A 21606-nucleotide genomic window follows, 5' to 3' on the forward strand; every position below is an offset into this window, starting at 1 on the left:
AAAGTGAGAAGTTTGGCTGATTTTCCCTCTCCCTGGCCAAGTGGCATGAAGGTCAATTGTAGCATCCCAATTGCAAACCCAACTAGGATCAGTTAATTCATAATTCCAGAAAAGGCTTGAAAGCCAGTCAGGACTTTTGTTTTATTTAAAGTGAAATCTGAGAGGAAAAGCTTTGGCCAGGATGAAAAGCAGCATGCAGGAGGGTAGTTAAGAGTTATTTTGATTAAGTCAAGGAATATAACCCAACTTGATGGGCCAAATGGGGTAATTAAAACATTTTAGAAGAACTTATAGATTCTGAATCAACAACAATTTATGGGAGAAAATTCCATGCTTTAACCATACTTTACGTAAAGGATTTTTTTGACCTTTGCTTTAATTATTAATTATTTTAAATTTGTGCCCTCTCGTTACAGCCTCACTAACTGATGGAAACTATCGATCAGCATTCATAATCCTTCATCATTTTGAAGAACTCACTTAAGTCATAACTTAATCTTTTTAGTTTTTGTGAAAAAAGCAGCAAGTTCTCAAATTTCTCTTCATAACTGTATTCCCTCCTCCCTCGCAACATTCTTGTGAATCTACATTGCACTTTTCCCATTGTTTATATATCCTTACAATGGAGTGCTCAAAACGGCACAAAATATTCCAAGCTACAGCCAAACTACATTCTAATTCTCTCTGCATCTGACCACTTCTTCTACCAATCCTGCATTCTTCCTCACAGTTTACTCTAATTTGCTGTCATTAGCAAATTTTGCTACAATTCTTTTCATGTCTGTCTAAATTATGTACATAAACAGAAAACACGAGAAGTTCCAACACGGATCTTAGAGCACACCTTTATCCACATTTTACAAATCTGAAAAAAAAAATCTATTTACTCCCTGCTATCTGCCCCCAGCCATCTCTCTATCCACGTGGTTATATTTCCTCTTATAACCATATGCCTCATCTTCATACTGTCTCTTACTTGGCACTCTCTCAAATGCTTCATGAAATTTCATACATACATCAATTACATTTGTTTTACAAATACACTCTTCAAAATGCAACTAAATTAGCCAAGCACGACCTGCCCTTTACAAGTCCATGCTGACTGCCCTGGATTAATCATGAGTTTTTAAGTATTCACTAATTTCATCCCATACTGTACTGGGGAACTAAAGTTTATTCACAATTGAGACAAGACTAAATAGCCTGTAAATTTCATGGCTTATCCCTTTCACTTTTTTTAAACAGGAGTGTACCATCTGCCACCTTCCAGTCCTTTGGCAGAATTCCCACTTCCAAAGATAGTTGGAAAATTGTGCATAGTGCCTTGCTTCCTCCTCATTAAAAAAAAGTTACCATGTCCATATGCCGATTTCTTTACTCTTCATCCCATTAACTATTTTCAATGCCATTTCCTTCTGAATTATTACATCCAGTGGAAGCTCTTCCACATTCCTTACCTATGTGGGAATTCCCATTAATTCTTCCTGACACTGGTGGTTGTCCTTTCGGTGCCTAGGCCTCAAGCTCTGAAATTCCTTCCCTAAACTCCTCCATTGCTACATACCTTCCAGTCCTTTTAAAAGTTTCTCCTTAAAATGCAACCTCTGACTGTCACCGCTCTTAATATCTCCTTCTTTCCATTTTTTGATTATGCCTTTATGCATTGGGAATTGTTCTACATTAAAGGCACTGTCACGAACACTTGCTATGCCGAATGATGATTTTTTAATCCATTGGCTGGAAACCTAAATTACATTTTTTAAAAAGGTGACTGCTAGCAGCTAAAATGGCCACCGAAATTTGCATCAAAATCCCCGACATTCCAATGCATTGAGAGGGAGTCGGGATGTCTGGCCAGTCCACTCCAGAACAATGACTTGGGAAGTTTGGAGTAAATCACCTGACCAGTCCCCATTAACAAGACATTTAAAGGAAATCACTTGGGACATTAAATTGGTGGAGACAAACCACTCAAAGGTAATCACTTGAACAGTGGGACCCTGATTGAGAGAAGGGAATTCCTAGACATGAAATAATTAAGTTGCAAGAGGGAATACACACTGAGCCATTGTGTGACAGGCCCATCATCTGTGTATTTTAAGCTGGGTTCTCTCTGCAGTAGATAAACAACTGGGCACTGATCAAAAGAGATCCAAGTGGGGTCCCTCTCTCTCTCTCCTCAGTCCAGCTGGCAAGTCTTGACCCTTGTCTGCTGGCCATAACCACTAAGCCTATCACTATGGCAGACAGAGACCCCGTGAAGGAACTCATCCAGGTTTCCAGGAGGACCACCGACCCTGCTGGCAACATCTACAAGACAGAAGCCTCAGGACCACCGAGTTCAGTCGGAAGCCAACTGAGTTACCAAACTCCACAGACTGTATACCCCTTTTTATTGCTCCGAACTCTAATCCAAGCAATCTATCCTTCCACATTCTGTAACCTTTTTGTGTATCTGTGTGATCCTCGAGTGAGTGTGTGAAAGTTGGAGCATTGTTTATTACTTTAATTAGAATGGTTTAAGTACAGTAAAGCTTTCTTTGTTAAACTCAAGAAAACCTGTCCAATTGGTTCTTTTATGATCATAGCATATAAATAGTTAAACACTCACTGACTTGGCAAGTACACTCGCTTTAAAAAAGAAATAAACCCTGTTGCGGTCTAACAAGGAGAGGAACAAGAGGGGAGCCTTTCGACTCCTCCTTACCTGATCGTAACAGGCACTATATAGATTCAAGTTATTGTTGGATGCAGCAAAAGATTTCCCAAATCTCTGTTTATAAGGTTTATAAAATGTATCAACATCTTCAGGATAGTAGCACAAGATAAAGCAGATTCAATAAATGGTAGCTTTGAAATTTGAAATCTAATAGAGGCAATTTTTGAAATGTGCTGTATAACACACAAAAGAGAATAAAGTAAGGGCAGTATTTTTAAAAATACATACATTAAAACAACAGTATTGAGCATCCCCAGATTGGGTGCAGGATGTTGATACATAGGAACAGGAGTAGGCCATTCAGCCCCTCGAGCCTGTCCCGCCGTTCAATTAGATCGTGGCTGATCCACGGCCTACCTCCATATACCTGCCTTTGGCCCATATCCCTTATTATCTTTGCTTAACAAAAATCTATCTATCTCAGATTTAAAATTAACAACTGTTCTAGCTTCAACTGCTGTTTGTGGGAGAGAGTTCCAAACCTCTACCACCCTTTGCGTGAAGAAGTGCTTCCTAACATCTCCTGAATGGTCTGCTCCTAAGTTTTAGACTATGCCCCGTAGTTTTTGAATCTCCAACCAGTGGAAATAGTTTATCTTTATCTAAAATAAAAGCAAAATACTGCGGATGCTGGAAATCTGAAACAAAAACAAGAAATGCTGGATTCACTCAGCAGGTCTGGCAGCATCTGTGGAAAGAGAAGCAGAGTTAACGTTTCGGGTCAGTGACCCTTCTTCGGAACAGTTCCGAAGAAGGGTCACTGACCCGAAACGTTAACTCTGCTTCTCTTTCCACAGATGCTGCCAGACCTGCTGAGTGAATCCAGCATTTCTTGTTTTTGTTATCTTTATCTAACCTGTCTTTTCCTGTTAATATCTTGAAGACTTTGATCAGATCACCATTTAGCCTTCTAAATTCTAGCGAAAACAGGCCTAATTTGTGTAACCTCTCCTCGTAACTTAACCCACTGTCGTCCAGGTATCATTCATGTAAACCTACGTTACACTCCCTCCAAGGCCAATATATCATTCTGAAGGTGTGGTGCCCAGAACTGCTCACAGTATTCCAAGGGGGGTCTAACCAGGGTTTTGTACAGCTGCAGCATAACCTCTGTGTCTTTATACTCCAATCCTCGAGATATAAAGGCTAGCATTCCATTAGCCTTTTTGATTATTTTCTGCACTTGCTCGTAGCATTTTAAAGATCTATGCACCTGAACCCCCAAGTCTCTTTGGACATCCACTGTACTTAACTTCTTCCCATTTAGAAAGTACCCTGCTCTATCCTTTTTTGGTCCAAAATGGATAACCTCACACTTGCCCGCATTGAAATCCATCTGCCACAGTTTTGCCCACTCACCTAGTCTGTCAATATCTCTTTGCAATTTTATGCTATCATCTAGACTGTCTACAATGCCGCCTATCTTTGTACATTTGATGCAGTGATAACATCATCATACAGAACAAAAGAGCAAAGAAACTGCATGGAGCAAAAACAATGGACAATGAGAGACAGAAGGGTGGGCACAGAGAAGAAGACAGATTGACAAAAAAAAAACTACCAATCTTCAGATTTCATTTTTGTAACACATTTATCAGAGTAAATAATTTATTCTGAAAATACCCTCCCATACCCAACACACTGTCCTGTTCCAAAAAAAGTGTCAAAGCATGTTGCATCGAGATAACACAAACTGTTTTCAGTGAAAGAAATGCAATACCAAAACTGAAATTGTCTAACCTTGAGAACATGCAATACATTTATGTGTTTGAATGGTCATATCATTGTGTATTTAGGCCACGTCCCAAACTTGAATCTTGTCCTCAAGAAAAAAATAATTAGCTTGTATACAGACTGTGCACCAAACTCAAACTGATATTTTGCTTTAAAAAAATGCAGTCTATATATAGGCTAACTAGACATCTGAACACAAACATACAATAAAATGCCTTCTCACTGACCAGTTGGTACAAATTTTCCCAAAAATCCTGCGTCATGAGTCGAAACAAGGCCAGAAAAGCCCAGCCAAATGTATCGAAGCTGGTGTAACCATAGTTAGGATTTCTTCCTGCTTTCATGCACATGTACCCTTCAGGACATTTTCTGAAATAAAATAACAGGTCAAGTATGGTATTTAGTTTCTATGACAGCACATTGTACAAGTCTGCATTTTATATTCATACAATTTCATTAATACATTTTTGCTTCGAGAAGATCTTTATCTCAAAATTTCCAAATACAGCTGTCATGAAATAGTTGGTACTCTGACTTCAAGTAACATGGGGTGCAATTTTTTTCCCATTAATTAGTCCCCTTCTTGTATTGTACACCATTTTCCATCTAAGTTAGAGGGAAAGAACTAATTTCAGGATCTCTGCCAATGCAGCTCTCAAGTCAAACATCAGGTGGTGTTGAATGGCGGAGCAGGCTTGAGGGGCCGAGTGGCCTACTCCTGCTCCTAATTCATATGTTCGTATGATTTACTCCTCCATCTGTAGGGAACCATCTTATCTCATTGGGAATCGTGAAAGGTGATTTGTGCTGACATTAGAACATTAAAGATTTTTCTGTGCAACAAAATTGTAAATGTGTTCTTTATAAATGGAGTTTTGACATTGTTAGACATGTACAAAGGAAGTTTTCCCCTACAGTGAGGGACAAATGTAGGTTTGACCCCTAATCTCTTTCCTTCCCAACCTAAGCCAAGCTCAGTAGAGGATATTGCGTCTCTCGGAAGGCAGGAGGGAAAAGTCAGAGAGGAGATTTATGCCTGGGGACTCCCTTGTACACCCTGGTGGCAAGTTACAGGATGGCATTCTATGTACAGGATAACTGCTCACTCCCTTGGTAGTGAGATAGCTGAACCATAAGAACCAAATCTATGAAACATGGCTCGCAAAAGAATTTACTATTAAAAATGAATTATAAATAAAAGAAAGGGTGAAAGATCATTAGCATGTTATTACGACTGTATTACATAAGGATAAGAGTCAGTCAGAAAATTAAACAGCACAAACACAAACTTTCAGCAATTTTTTCATTGATGATATTCTAAAGTGTTTATCTTCATATGAAACCGCTTCAAAACTGCTCCAAATACATTGGTAGTAAAAGTATTTACAGCGGACTTCTGAAAACAGCTTTGCACTCCCCATTAGTCGGTTTCTTTAATTACTTTTGTGACAGGAAATTACTAGTGGCAATTCTAACTTGAAATAAGGAATATCATCAGGACTGCTTTCAAAAGTCAGTTATTAAAAACACTTCAGTTTCACAACAGTTAATGCTCGATATACTACACAGAATCTAACCCTATAAGCAGGTAAATAGCTCTCATAACTGGGAGCGCTCAAAAAGTTTTATTTCTGATAGATGTTGCATTTACGTCTAAATTTCCTCAGATGAATGTGTGGTTAGGCAGACTTATTGCCAGCAGGAAGATAACTTTTTCCAATCTAGGATAATAGCTGGAACCTAATGGTTACCACCAAAGCTTTTCACAATCAATGAAGTGAGTAACAGAGACTGTGAAAGTTTGCAGAGTAAGCAGGTGGAAGACAGTGGCTATGGAAGACATGACTAATGATTCTTCGACTGAATGCTGAAAATATTTCTAATCGCAGATCTACATGAATGGTTATGGATGTAGCCAACATGCTGAACATGTGTTTCTAATGCCTCAACAGCTTTGTCAGGGTGCTCTTCAATGCAATGAGGTCAGCAGATTGTTTGCACAATATTGCCATTCAGCAATACATCACAGTGAAGGGACAGGGAGAGGCAATATGTACTTAATGGCACACTTCCAAAGCGTGTGCAGGAACAGAGGGACCTGGGGGTGCATGTGCATTGATCTTTGAAGGTGGCAGGACATATTGAGAGAGTAGTTAGTAAAGCAGATGTGATCTTGAGTTTCATAAATAGAGGTATTGAGTACAAAAGCAGGGAAGTTATGCTGAACCTTTATAAATCTCTGGTTAGGCCCAACTGGAGTACTGCATCCAGTTCTGGTCACCACACTTCAGGAAGGAGGTGAGGGTCCTTGAGAGGGTGCAGAAGAGATTTACCAGAATGGTTCCAGGGATGAGGGATTTTAGCTGCAAGGTTAGGTTGGAAAAGCTGGGTTTGTTCTCCTTAGAACAAAGGAGTTTGAGGGGAGATTTAAGAGAAGTGAACAAGATTCTGACAGGCTTAAATAAGTTAGACAAGGAAAAACTGTTCCCATTAACAAATCATACTCGGACTAGGGGACACAGATTGAAAGTTTTGGGCAAAAGTTGCAGTGGGAATATGAGGAAGCACTTTATTTACTCAGTGGGTGGTAATGACCTGGAACTCGCTGCCCACAAGCATGGTGGACGCAGAGACGATCAATAACTTCAAGAGGAATTTGAATGGCCACCTGAGGAAATAGACTTGCAGGGCTACAGGGATCTAGACTGACTGCATAACTCTGTGGAGAGCCGGTTTGGACTCAATGGGCCAAATGGCCTTCTTCTGTGCTGTAAATAACTCTCTGATTCTTCCAATGACAGATTATGCAGCTTAGGCATATCAACATAAAGTCATGGGCTTCTACAATCCGGAGAACTGAAAGCCAATTTAAAACTGGGTACACTTCCAGCAGTAAAACAACGATGCCTGGCTGCTGCATGGCACCAGAACTCTTTGGGAAAGCAGCAACTGAATGACAATTAAAACACCTAAAGATACTATTCTAACCACTGATGGTATTCAGCATGTGTAAGATGGTCTCGGATGCTGCAAGACCGTTTGCAAGTTTCTTTACAGAAGAACACCATGGGACATTTCACAATCCGACACCCTTGTACAGAAATAGCTTTCCTTAAAATTACTGGCTGCGGAAATCACAACACAAGGTAAGGATAGCGTGAAAGTACATTTTAAGGTGGCAGTGTACATGAGCAAAGGAAAATTAATCAGTGAATTAATTTGCCATATATAGGCAGGTAACTGTAATCTTGTTGCCCAGTTGTTAGCCCTTGTTGTATTATGTTGCTGGTAGAGGTTTGGCTGGATAAGATGCAGAATATCCTCAAGGTGTGTTAGAAACTCTGGCCCTTAATGTTTCTCCTGTAGTGGAAACAGATATTAGCCAGCATTTCCTACATTTTTGATTGAAGATGTTCAAAATGGGGTGAATTGTGCCATTTTCCTCATGTTATGCATATTTTTCAAATCTGCTGGCATTACCAGATGTGCCTTTGTGTTTCTTTTTGTATCTGTTCAGCTGATAAAATGCCTTTCAGATGATAGAAATCTCGAAATGCATTGTCTGTTCAGCAATGCAGTGCACTGAAGTTCCAACAAAGACTTTGCTCATCCTGATCACAATTTGACCTCCACTGTCAACTTGCAGTGGCATTTCCCACAACGGACCTAAACAAAACCCAAATCCAGTCACATTCCGTAACCCCGATCCAACCACCAGAGGCAGCTAGCATACTAAACTGAATGGGGTTAAAGCAGTTAAAAAGTCAGACAGTTTTAATATGGAGAGGGTAGCCACATAAAGGTTCTTCTTACAGGTATGAAAAGGGGGGTGAAAAGTATTCACTTAAAAGTTTGTTTTGAAAAAAAAATTAGAAATTCAGACAAAGGGTGGAATTTTGTGCTGGTGGCGGGGCCTGGATGTCGGGAGAAGCTGACGCCAAGATCCCCGCATCGGCTCTTGTACCAATCTGTATTATAATATACATTTTGTCCCTTTATGAATTTCTGTCCAAGAAACTTGCTCAGTTATAGTGTCAGCCATGGCTCAGTTGGTAGCACTCCTCCCTCAAAAATATCAAGATTCTGGGTTCAAGTCCCACTGCAGGGCTTAAGCACAAAAATCAACGTTGATGTTCTGGCACAGTATTGATGGATTGTTGTGCTGTCTTTCAGATTAGATATTAAACCAAGGCCCCATCAGCTTGTGTGGATAGTTTAAAAAAAATCCAATGGCACTATTTCAAAGATGAGCAGGAGAGCTATTCCTGGCCAATAATTATCTCTCAACCAACATCACAAAGACAGATTATCTGGTCATGATCACATTGTTGTTTGTGGGAGCTTGTTATGTGCAAATTGGCTGCCATGTTTCTTACATTACAACACTGACTACACTTCAAATTGGCTGTAAAGTGCTTTGAGATGTCTGGTGGTTGTGAAAGGTGCTATATAAAGTCTTTCTTTTTTCATGTAGAAAGGATACCAAGGCACTTCACAGGATAGGAGAAAAAAATGGTAGCAGGTAAATGGTCTGCCACCTATAGTGGGCTGAAGGGAGGGAGGATTCAGGGATTGTCCCTTTGGATTTGAATATGGCTAATCTCACTATTATTTAAGAAAGGTGAGAGAGGTATAGACCTCTTATGTCTGTTATGGGGCAGTTGCTAGAATCTGTCATTGGGGTGGAGTGGCTGAGCACTTGATATGAACTAATCAGACAGAATTAAGCATGGGTTTTTAAAGGATAAGTCAAGCTTAATTAATCTAGTTGTTTTATTTTAGGAGATAATAAACATGGTAGATAAGGGAGTGTCTATGGAGGTTATTTATATGGATTTCCAGAAGACATTTAGGAAGGTTCCACACAAGAGACTGTTAGCAAAAATGAAAATGCGTGAACTTGGAGAGGAGGCAACCTATTGACATAAAGTAAGAAAGAAGAAAGAAAGAAAGACTCTTCTGAGGGTTAGGAATCTTTGGAATGCCCTCCCCAGACAGTTGTGGAGGTGGAGTCATTGATTAAATTCAAGGTTGAGATAGACAGGTTTTTTTTATTATTCGCTCTTGGGATCTGAGCGCGCTGCCCATCCCTAATTGCCCTTAAGCTCCCTTAATGAACTGCTGCAGTCTGTGTGATGTAGGTACACACACACTGCTGTTAGGGGGGGAAGTTCCAAGTTTTTGACTCAGCGACATTGAAGGAATGGTGATATATTTCCAAGTTGGGGAGGGAATGAATGTTGAAGGTGATGGATGGGGTGCCTATCCAGCAGGCCGCTTTGTTCTGGATGGTGTCGGGCTTCTTGAGTGTTGTTGGAGCTGCACTCGTCCAGGCAAGTGGAGAGTATTCCATCACACTCCTGACTTGTGCCTTGTAGATTGTGGACAGACTTTGGAGAGTCAGGAGGTGAGTTACTCGCCACAGAATTCCCAGTCTCTGACCTGCTCTTGTAGCCACAGTATTTATATGGCTGGTTCAGTTCAGTTTCTGGTCAATGGTAACCCCCAGGATGTTGATGGTGGGGGAATTCAGCTATGGTAATGCCATTGAATGTCAAGGGGTGATGGTTAGATTCTCTCTTGTTGGAGATGGTCATTGCTTGGCACTTGTGTGGCAGAAATGTTACTTGTCACCTATCAGCCAAAGCCTTGAAATATAGGGGAGTCTAAAGTTATGGGAACAAGCAGGAAAGTGAAGATGAGGTCAAGATGCGATCAGCCATGATCTCACTGAATGGTGGAGCAGGTTCGAGTGGCCATATGGCCTACTCCTGCTCCTATTTCTTTCAGTCTTATGGCATCAGATGCACCGATTAATCGGTGGGTTAATACAAGATTCCCAATTTCTTTTGGTAGACAACATACAAGGACTGGACAACAAACCTATTTTTTTTTTCAATAGGGCCTAATGAAGAAACAAACTTTCACCTGATTAGATTTATCATAGGTTGTGCTAGCAAAAGTACAGCCACTATCCCAAACATTGTCTTTTACTTCATGGCTGCTTGGAGATGGGCATAGAAAGTCAGCGACCATGGGGCGGTGGTAACAACATATTCCAGGGGAAAATTAGGTGGTAACTTGACATACTACCATTTCCCAGTACTATCAAGGCGAAGGTCACCCCCTCTCCCTTTTTCTTAGCAACCGCAATGCTGAGCTATTATATGACTCAGATAACAAAACAATAGATTTTGTTCTTGGAAGGCAGTATACAGTTGTTGCTGTTGGAAAATAGTTATCACCATAGCTATCTTATCCTGCCATAGATAAAGAACAATAATAATGATACTTGCATTTATGTAGTACCTTATTATTCAAATATCACAAAGTATTTCACATAATTAATGATTTTCTAAATGCAAACATGTTCCACAAACAGCAATAAAATAGATCATTTTTGTGTGATGGTGTTGGTTGAGAGAGGCATGTTGGCCAGGGCAACCCTCTGCTCTTCTTTAAATAGTGTTGTGGGATCTTCAATGCTCACCTGAACCACTCAAACAAGCAGTCAGAACCTTAGTTTAACATCTCACCCACTGTCAGCCAAGAATGAATTAAAAATAAAATGATCTGAAAGCCCAAGAATGAGACTTGATCCAGAGGTGAGTAAGCTATCAACTGAGCCATGCTGCCATATTCATCCACCCCAATTATTGTGAAATACCTGTATTTTTAGCTCATGAAGGAGAGGAATCCAAAGCATGCGCAAGAGGAGGAAGTTTTAAAAAGTTAATTAAGGACAATATTAAGCTGGTCTTTTACACCTTTTCAGTGCAATTATTAACTTTGGTCACCCCTGTCTGATGAACATGCTGATATTCCCTGAGTGGGTGCCAGTATACAATGTTGTTACCTGGCAGAGACCAAGGTGAACCTATTTCAAAAGCAAGCAGGAACCTAGGCTGGAAGTTTCAGGACTGCGTGGTTCTGGTTTCAATGAGACCAAACCCACAGAAATGTTGGTTTTAGCAAAACAATTCAAATTATATGAAATGAGATGCAATTTTGTTTAATTTTTTAATAAACAATTAGCCAATATGTGTCATTCTAGTCATATTTCAGAGAGAGGAGGAAATGTTGAAATAGTTTAATTTTTTCCCCTAATCTTTCCTGAATCAGATTTTTCTTGTTCCTCCCCTCCTGAAGGTGCTGACACGTGCAAAGATGCAGTTCCACGCACACAAACAGCCAAACATTACTTGATCCAAGTGGCCATTCTTCAAGTATGAGACTGGGAGAGCATGAGAACAGAGTTGGATTTTGCCATCATTTCACTTCCTCACACTTGCCAACAGAGGCCACTGAATAACAATTGGGGAAAGGGACCTTGGCTAATTTATTCTCTCCCCAGTTTAAGATCACTGGGGCCAAATGCAGAGCCCCAGTAGCTGCCCAGTTGAGATTAGTTAACTCAGCACAGACAAGAAATCAAACCTTGGACCTTCTGCACTGTACGATTCAGTCCTACATCAGACAGCTGAATTCAATTTTAAGAATCGGTGATGAATAACATAACTTACAACAGGGTGGAGTTCAACAATTAAAGGGCACACAGAACATAAAACTTACCCAGCATCCGTGCTATTACCACAAAGTAATGGATCAGTCATTCCTGGCACCCAGTAGAAATTTGCTATAAGGAAACATAATATTTAATTAGATGAATTGATTCACAAGAATTTATAATAATTAATATTTCATTTCCCCCCACACATAATATTTAATTAGAGTTCAGCTTCACAATCCTATTTTCTATGTGTAAGAAAATTGTAGAAGTTACACAAACAAACATAATCAGCTGCAAGGTTAAAGCTGCCTTCTTGCACAATTTTTTTGAGTGAATTCTTTTTATCCCCCCCATTTTTTATGCTATTTTCTCTTCCTTCTTTAAACCATCCTATTTGGTATGCCACCATCACATAAACTAAATGGCCAAAAAGTTTGTTTCCAAGGCCTCAACCAAAACTATTCTGAAGTCAGCTTCCCAAAGCTATGTGACAGAAACACTTATTAGCGCTGGTCTCTTGTTAACTGTTGCTACAGAAAGTTTTGGTTCAGATTGTAAAGAGACTTGCCCTAACGGGGATTCATGGGAAGTGTTTATATTTGTTTTGAAACCAGACAGGATTCTGAAGATGAGTGAAGAAAAAGATAACAAAATCTTGTACAGAACACAACAGTTCCTGGAACCACAACAAAGCCACAGCAAGAGGGGAGCTGGCCATGAACATACAATGAAAGATGTAAAATCAGATCAGTAATTTGGAGCTGTCTTGAGTAACTCTGGGTGGGTGGGGAGGGCAGATGGGTTATGGGGGAGAAAAGGTTTGCAGGGCTTTCCTCAAGTGATGAAATATGTTAGATCGAATGTATAACAAGGTCGATTTTACATGGGCTGTGGAAGAAGTGAACTTCATGGCTTCATGGATCACATTGCCTTTTCTCATTCCAAAAGAATCCATGTCTCAGGAAACCCAACTGGCCAGTGTTAAAGCTGAAACACAGTTAAAATCTGAGGCACACAGCCTCATTAAAATATTTAAATAGGGACCTGACTTATGAGAGTGGATGGTCACCTGCCCACCTCCGTTAAAACTGGAAGGTTGGGTTTCGATTTGAAATTTTTTGTATTTTAACTTCCCAGTGAATCAAACCAATGCATTTTTGGGGACTAAAATTATCCTAAATGAGTCAGCAGTATAACACACAGCTGAAAGGGCTGAACTTCTAGCTATGCTGTTCTGCATTATCCATCATGGCACAAATGGGTTTCAGTACTGTGTTGTAATATAGCCGTGTATTTTATATTGTTGCTTCCGTCTTTGTCCTTTGCCAAAGTGGAGGAGGTGGGGACATAAATATACAACTGACAGTGGGGCAGCAAGTGTCAATGAAAAAAAATTAAGCATCAAAAGGGCTTTCATCAAACAGCGATTTGCTTCTCTCTCCACCATTCAGGATGACCTTCAACAGATGTGTAGCCTTAAATTATGCTGAAATTGCTGACCGTCAGTATTTAGGAAGCATTTGAGGTAGGCTGCCTTTGCCATAAAATGAATCCGACCATCATAGCTCAAGATTTGCTTATAATATATAAAACTATACAAGTTGCACTGTTAGGTGCATTTGCATGGTATATTTTCAATGCCCATGTTTAAGGAAAGAGACCTCTGCACATCACTCTCCTTTTACTTTTCAGTCCACTGCCAGTTGTGCTGGGTTTTACTGTGTAATGCATAGAGCTACTTGCTGTATAGAGTACAAACTGAAACTAGTGTCCTTAGTCTGGCAGGATATTTTTTTTATTCATTCATGGGATGTGGGCGTCACTGGCTATGCCAGCATTTATTGCCCATCCCTAATTGCCCATGAGAAGGTGGTGGTGAGATGCCTTTTTGAACCGCTGCAGTCCATTTGGGGTAGGTACACCCACAATGCTGTTAGAAAGGGAGTTCCAGGATTTTGACCCAGTGACAGAGAAGGAATATAGTTCCAAGTCAGGATGGTGTATGACTTGGGTGGGGAACTTGCAGGTGGTGGTGTTCCCACGCATTTGCTGCCCTTGTCCTTCTAGTTGGTAGAAGTCGCGGGTTTGGAAGGTGCTGTCTAAGGAGCCTTGGTGCATTGCTGCAGTGCATCTTGTAGATGGTACACACTGCTGCCACTGTGCGTCGGTGGTGGAGGGAGTGAATGTTTGTAGATGGTGTGCCAATCAAGCGGGCTGCTTTGTCCTGGATGGTGTCGAGCTTCTTGAGTGTTGTTGGAGCTGCACCCATCCAGGCAAGTGGAGAGTATTCCATCACACTCCTGACTTGTGCCTTGTAGATGGAGGAGAGGCTTTGGGGAGTCAGGAGGTGAGTTACTCGCCTCAGGATTCCTAGCCTCTGACCTGCTCTTGTAGCCACGGTATTTATATGGCTACTCCAGTTCAGTTTCTGGTCAATGGTAGCCCCTAGGATGTTGATAGTGGGGGATTCAGCGATGGTAATGCCGTTGAATGTCAAGGGGAGATGGTTAGATTCACTCTTGTTGGAGGTGGTCATTGCCTGGCACTTGTGTGGCGCAAATGTTACTTGCCACTTATCAGCCCAAGCCTGGATATTGTCCAGGTCTTGTTGCATTTCTGCACGAACTGCTTCAGTATTTCAGGAGTCAGGAGCTGAGTGGCCCTGGTGGAACCCAAACTGAGCGTCACTGAGCAGGTTATTGCTAGTCAGGTGCCGCTTGATGGCACTGTTGATGACACCTTCCATCACTTAACTGGTGATTGAGAGTAGGCTGATGGGGCGGTAATTGGCCGGGTTGGACTTGTCCTGCTTTTTGTGAACAGGACATACCTGGGCAATTTTCCACATTGCAGGGTAGGTGCCAGTGTTGTAGCTGTACTGGAACAGCTTGGCTAGGGGCGCGGCAAGTTCTGGAGCACAGGTCTTCAGTACTATTGCCGGAATATTGTCAGGGCCCATAGCTTTTTCAGTATCCAATGCCTTCACTCGTTTCTTGATATCACGTGGAGTGAATCGAATTGGCTGAAGTCTGGCATCTCTGATGTTGTGGACTTCAGGAGGAGGCCGAGATGGATCATCAACTCGGCACTTCTGGCTGAAGATTGTTTGCAAATGCTTCAGCCTTATCTTTCGCACTGATGTGCTGGGCTCCCCCATCATTGAGGATGGGGATATTTGTGGAGCCACCTCCTCCAGTTAGTTGTTTAATAGTCCACCACCATTCACGGCTGGATGTGGCAGGACTGCAGAGCTTAGATCTGATCCGTTGGTTATAGGATCGCTTAGCTCTGTCTATCGCATGCTGCTTACGCAGTTTGGCATGCAAGTAGTCCTGTGTTGTAGCTTCACCAGGTTGACACCTCATTTTGAGGTATGCCTGGTGCTGCTCCTGGCATGCCCTCATGCACTCTTCATTGAACCAGGGTTGGTCACCTGCCCAGTTTTCAGTCACTATATCTGTTCAAAATCTATCTCACTTAGCATAGTGGTAGTGCCACACAACACAATGGTGGGTACCCACTGTGTGAAGATGGAACTGCGACTCCACAAGGACTGTGCGGTGGTCACTCCTCACAATACTGTCATGGACAGATGCATCTGCGACTAGTAGATTGGTGAGGATGAGGTCAAGTAGGTTTTTCCCTCTTGTTGGTTCCCTCACCACCTGCTGCAGACCCAGTCTAGCAGCTATGTCCTTTAGGACTCGGCCAGCTCGGTCAGTAGTGGTGCTACCGAGCCACTCTTGGTCATGGACATTGAAGTTCCCCCACTCAGAGTATATTCTGCGCTCTTGTTACCCTCAGTGCTTCTTCCAATTGGTGTTCAACATGGATAAGCACTGATTCATCAGCTGAGGGGGGGGGGGTGCAGTGGTGCGATAGGTGGTAATCAGCAGGCAGTTTGCTTGCCTATGATTCGCCTGATGTCATGAGACTTCATGGGTTCTGGAGTCAATGTTGAGCACTCCCAAGGCAACTCCCTCCTGCCTGTATACCGCTGTGCCACCACCTCTGGTGGGTCTGTCCTGCAGGGGGACAGGACATACCCAGCGATGGTGATGGTGGTGTCTAGGACATTGTCTGCAAGGTATGATTCTGTGAGCAAGACTATGTCAGGCTATTGCTTGACTAATCTGTGGGACAGCTCTCCCAAATTTAGCACAAGCTCCCAGATGTTAGCAAGGAGGACTTTGCAGAGTCGACAGGGCTGGGCTTGCCGTTGTCATTTCTGGTGCCTAGGTTGATGCCGGGTGGTCCAGCTGGTTTTATTCCTTTTCTTAGACTTTGTAGTGGTTTGATAGAACCAAGTGGCTTCCTCGGCCATTTCAGAGGGCAGTTAAGAGTTAACCACAGTGCTGTGGGTCTGGAGTCACATGTAGGCCAGACCAGGTAAGGATATCCTTCCCTAAAGGACATTAAACTAAAGGACATTCACTCTAGGACATAAGTGAACTAGATGGGTTTTTACAAAAATTGACAATAGTTTCATGGTAACTACTAGATCAGCCTTTTCATGCCAGAAATATTAACTGAATTCAAATTCCACCATCTGCTGTAGTGGGATTCAAACCCATGTTCCCAGAGCATTAGCCTGGGGCTCTGGGTTACTAGTCTAGCAACATTACCACTACGGCACCGCCTCCCCTATATTTCCCCCATATCCATCACCTTCTCAAAGAACTTTTATCAGGTTTGTCAAACATGATCTTCCTTTCTGACATCTGTGGCAGCAATTTCTGATTATTTCATCCTTTACTTCCTTTAAGATAAGCTGACAGCATTTTTTTTCTAAACTAGTCTTTATGATAAATGTTTTTAAAAAAGGGCTGAATGGCCTACTCCTGCTCCCAGTTCGTATATTCATATAAGGCAGAGGTAGACAGATTCTTGACAAAACAAGAGAGTCAAAGGGTATCGGGGGTAGACAGGAAAGTGGAGTTGAGTCCACAAAGAGATCAGCCATGATCTTATGGAATGGTGGAGCAGGCTCGAGGGGCTGAATGGCCTACTCCTGCTCCTAGTTCATATGTTCATATGTAAGTCCTTCAGGTATGACAGGAGTCTCCTTTTCTTGAACATGAGAATGCGAGGAAGCAGTGTTTGCTTGATATTAGCTGGAGTAATTTCCTTGGCTGTAGAATTTTCAGCCATAAACTTTATGCATTGCTCAGCTCTCTCTGAGTAATGACTTGTACTGTTGTAACATATAGTCAGCAGGATCATCAGATCAAGGGCAATAATTAATGATCATGTCATTAGACCAGTCTTGAGTTAACCAGCACTGGATACAATGACATAGAGAACATAGAGATTGAAAGCTTGTGATATGTAAACACCATAAATTGTTTACCATAAATGAATGGGTGAAATCAATGTACAATTAGCAACACTTCCCACTCAAGCTGGCTGTACCATTACTCTGTAGAATTCAGTGAATGATTGGATAGATGTTGGGTTTAGCTGCAGCAAGAGTTTTTTTGATATAAGGTAGCTGCTGAGCCCACCAAACTGACATCAGCCTAGATCTCCACTGGCGCTATTGTATAACTAGATCGTGATTGCTTGATCTGAAGTAGGTTATAATCAGGCTCGTTTTCCCATTTGAAGATGCCACCTTTAGTTGTTAGTTCCTACAACAGTAGGTATAATTGTAGTCAAACTAGGAGTAAAATTAAGTAAACATACCTAAAAGAAAGTGGACTTCTGATGCATGACTTGGAACTGTGGCCTTGTGAATTGCATTTACCTTCTTGGGGGTTTGGTGACGTTCCCTCATTATCAAAGATTAGACCAAAATATGCTAGATGCTCGTTATCAAATTCACAGTTTTCCTGTGTGCATCAGATCATTTTCTTGTAGCCTGTGAAGAATGCTGTGAAAGCGTGCATCATGTTCTGCTTGCTTCAGTGCACATATCAGACTATCATCACCGACATTCAAGATGCCCGGACTTTCTTCAATACTTTGTTGGATGGCACATTGATATATCTCTGCTACTGAAAATATATCTGAACAAAGAACAAAGAACAGTACAGCACAGGAACAGGCCATTCAGCCCTCCAAGTCTGCGCCGATTTAGATGCCTGCCTAAACTAAAACCTTCTGCACTTCCGGGGACCGTATCCCTCTATTCCCATCCTATTCATGTATTTGTCAAGATGCCTCTTAAACGTCGCTATCGTACCTGCTTCCACCACCATCTCCCAGCTTGGCTGCAATGAGTTAGAGAAGCTGAGGCAGTGATTGCCTCCATTGGATTAGATGGCAAGAACTCTACATTGGTTCAAGTCGAAGACTTAAAGGTTAATGATCTGCAGCACTCAGTACAGTCTTCCAGCAAGATGATTAAATTATTTTAAATTAAATTAAATTTAAAAAGTTAGCTTTTTTTGCACTGCTTCAGACCAATGCATGTTGCAAATATTGTAAGACAGACTGTCTCTTCTTCCAGTTTTACCGAGTGATGCTCAGATTTCAAGTCCAGCTTTGAGAAAACTAATGATCCATCCTCACCTATCAACACAAGGTGTACATTATTAGGATTCTTGGGCTTTCAGATTATTACTAGAAGTAAGAGCCAAGATCCACATTTTCAGTTATTCCATTCTACTGTCCTCCAACTCATTCAGGCTCTTCTTAACTTTCTTCCATACATCAAATGACATCTTACGATGACACTGAGCAACACGAATAATAGTTGTCAATATGCAGTTTGATCGTCACACCCTTTAGCTTGCCTATACTGTGGAACATGTTAAGGAATTCACTGGAAAAAACATCCTCTGATGTTGATATATTGATGCTGCAGTGTTGATGGTAGACGGACTTGTAGGGCTTGAGCTGTACCTAGGCCAAGCTGACAATGGGGTTTTCCCTTTCTGATAAACACATCCAATGTAATTGCTTACTTGCCAGCACTGACTGGATCTACACATGGTGAAGTTTCACTCAAGATTCAGAACCAGCCACCATAGAGTAGGAACTGTACATGTCACTAATATTCTGTGGACACTTGGATCAGCAATGAATTTAAACGTCTTTTACAACTTGAAAATATACTATTGCTGATCATCAAATTAATGGCGTGTTGTTCTGACATGGTAAGTCTGTATCAGTATTTTCAGAGCTTCATACAGTAGGTTCTGTTTCAGTAACTTGCAGCACATTGTGCTGTTTTGGCTGACTATATTTTTATAAGCACCTGGGCCACCATGTATCAGATATTTCTGTAAAGATCTATTGACGCTTGACTGGCAGAATCAGAAGTGATTTTGTTTCCTCATACATAATATTTGATTAGATGAAGTGTCCAGTTCTAAAGGCTTATTGAAAGTGGACTCTTTCTCCAGGGCTCAACCATGAAAGATTTTCAATGAACATTTCAGGGTTGATTTCAGGGCCTGCATCAGCAAAATTATGTTTTGCTACTTATCAACATAAATGTGTGCAAAAAGCTTCTACATATTCACTGTTGTGCAGCTTGCCAAAATAGGATTGATTGAAAGGCTATACCCTCAAGCCTGTTCCACCATTCAATTAGATCATAGCTGATCTGTATTTTCACTCCATTTACCCATCTTTGATCCATATCACTCAACACCTTTACCTAACAAAAATTTATCAATTTTAATTTTGAAAATTTCAATTGACCCAAGTCCACAGCTTTTTGGGGGAGAGAGTTCTAGATTTTCACTACCATTTGTTTGAAGAAGTGCTTCCTGACATCAGCCCTGAATGGCCTAGCTCTAATTTTAAGGTTCTGCCCCCTTGTTCTGGACTCTCCCACCAGAGGAAATAGATTCTCTCTATAGACCCTATCAAATCCTTTAATCATCTTAAACCCCTCAATTAGATCACCCCTTAATTTTCTGTACACAAGGGAATACAAGCCTATTCTCAGCCTGTCCTCATAATTTAACCCTTTTAGCTCCAGTATCATTTTGGTGAATCTGTGCTGCAGCCCCTTCAAAGCCAACATAATCTTGCTGAGGTGTGGTACCCAGAAATTAATACAGTACTCCAGATGGGGCCTAGACTGACCTCTTTATCTGGCATGGACACGATGGGCCAGATGGCCTCCTTCTGTGCCATAATGACTCTATACAACTGTAGCATAACTTCCACCTCTTTGTATTTCAGCCCCCATTAGCTATTTAAATTATTTTTGTGTCTGTCCTTTTTTTGTGATTAATGTACATGGACCCCTAAATCTCGCAGCTCCTCCACAGTTCTTAGCTTTTCACCATTTGGAAAATACTTTGATCTTTCTTAGGTCCCAAGTGGCAATAGGGAAAATGATGAGATTTCAAAATGATTGAATAGACTGCACACTTCCTCACATTGAACTCCATCTGTCACAGTTTTGCCCACTCACTTAATCTATGAATGTCCCTTTGCAACTTTCTGCTCTCATCTAACTTAGTGTCATCAGCAAACTTGGATATAGGCTCTCTATTTCTTCATTTTTTAATATATTTGTACATGGGATGTGGGCGTCACTGGCCAAGCCAGCATTTATTGCCCATACCCAAGTGCCCTTGAAAAGGTAATGGTGAGCTGCCTTCTTGAACCGCTGCAGTCCATGTGGTGTAGGTACACCCACAGTGCTGTTGGAGATCTATGTCATTAAGGAATAGTGAAAAGCTGAGGCCCTAGTACAGATCCTTGTGCACACCAGGAGTCATATCCTGCCAATTTGAGAACATACCCATTATCCCTACCCTCTGCCTCCTAACTCCAACACAATTCCCTAGCCATGCCTCCAATTCCAAGCGCTTTCCTCTTTTCTAACAGTCTCTTGCGTGGAACCTTATTGAATGTCTTCTGGAAGTTCATATAAAATAAGATGAATCGATACTGCCTTATCCACCTGTTATGACTGAGGTGGGAGGAGTGCACTGTCTTTTCTAGCTCCACTTCTCCACGGGTCACAAAATACATTTAATTTTTTTCCCACTTACCGATATGGTCAATCATATTTTTATCCCAGAATAAAACACACCAACCAGGTTTCTTTAATAAACAAAAGAATTATCAATTTATTATAAATAAGTCTTAACCAGTAATGATGCATAAACACACGGATTGAAGTATAAGACACGCACGCACACACCAGACACACAACACACACAGCACACAGGTTAACTGGAAAATCAAAAGGGATTTTGGTGTAGAGCCCCGTTATAAAAAACAGACACAAAAAAAACACTTAGGCTGAATACTTGCTCATTCTTGAAAGAAAAAAAGATATAGAAAGATGTCCTTTGTTTTGGTTTGGCATCCCAAATGCATAGAGACTGCTGTCACTGGGATCTTCTTCGAACAGTTCTTTCCAGGCGATGCTGAAGATCAGTTTGGGTAGGCTTTCCAAGAAATGCAGCCACCGAGGCTTCAGATAGGCCTTATAGCATAAATGCGGCAACAGGGGTTTCAGTTCCCACACATTCGATACGCAGGGTTTCTTCAAATACAGGAGGCAAGGGGAGACTGACACACTGGATATGCAGGATTTCTTTCAAAGGGAGAGAAAGAGATGAGCTGGGTTTTTCTTGGCAGGCAAAAACCAATTGTGTTTTTTTAACAATTAAAAGTGAAACCAAAAACATTCCAGAAGTCAAGCCTCCTGACCTCTATAAATCTTCTC

At 41.3% G+C, this 21606-nt stretch overlaps 1 protein-coding gene across 10 annotated transcripts in view; it reads right to left on the minus strand.

Annotated features, from left to right (window-relative positions):
- LOC137358726 (sodium channel protein type 8 subunit alpha-like) overlaps positions 1-21606 on the minus strand; it is a 238476-nt gene that overhangs the window by 117915 nt on the left and 98955 nt on the right. For 9 of the 10 annotated variants that reach the window (XM_068024971.1, XM_068024984.1, XM_068024972.1 and 6 more), the window contains 2 exons: positions 12026-12089; positions 4681-4822 (listed from right to left, as the gene is read on the minus strand). The exons of the other annotated variant lie outside the window; for it this stretch is intronic. In XM_068024971.1, coding sequence (XP_067881072.1) covers positions 4681-4822; positions 12026-12089 — 206 coding nt within the window. The remainder of the gene's footprint in view (positions 1-4680; positions 4823-12025; positions 12090-21606) is intronic. 10 annotated transcript variants of the gene reach the window in all.

This window comes from Heterodontus francisci, chromosome X (genome assembly GCF_036365525.1).
Source record: "Heterodontus francisci isolate sHetFra1 chromosome X, sHetFra1.hap1, whole genome shotgun sequence".
Classification (NCBI taxonomy): domain Eukaryota; kingdom Metazoa; phylum Chordata; class Chondrichthyes; order Heterodontiformes; family Heterodontidae; genus Heterodontus; species Heterodontus francisci.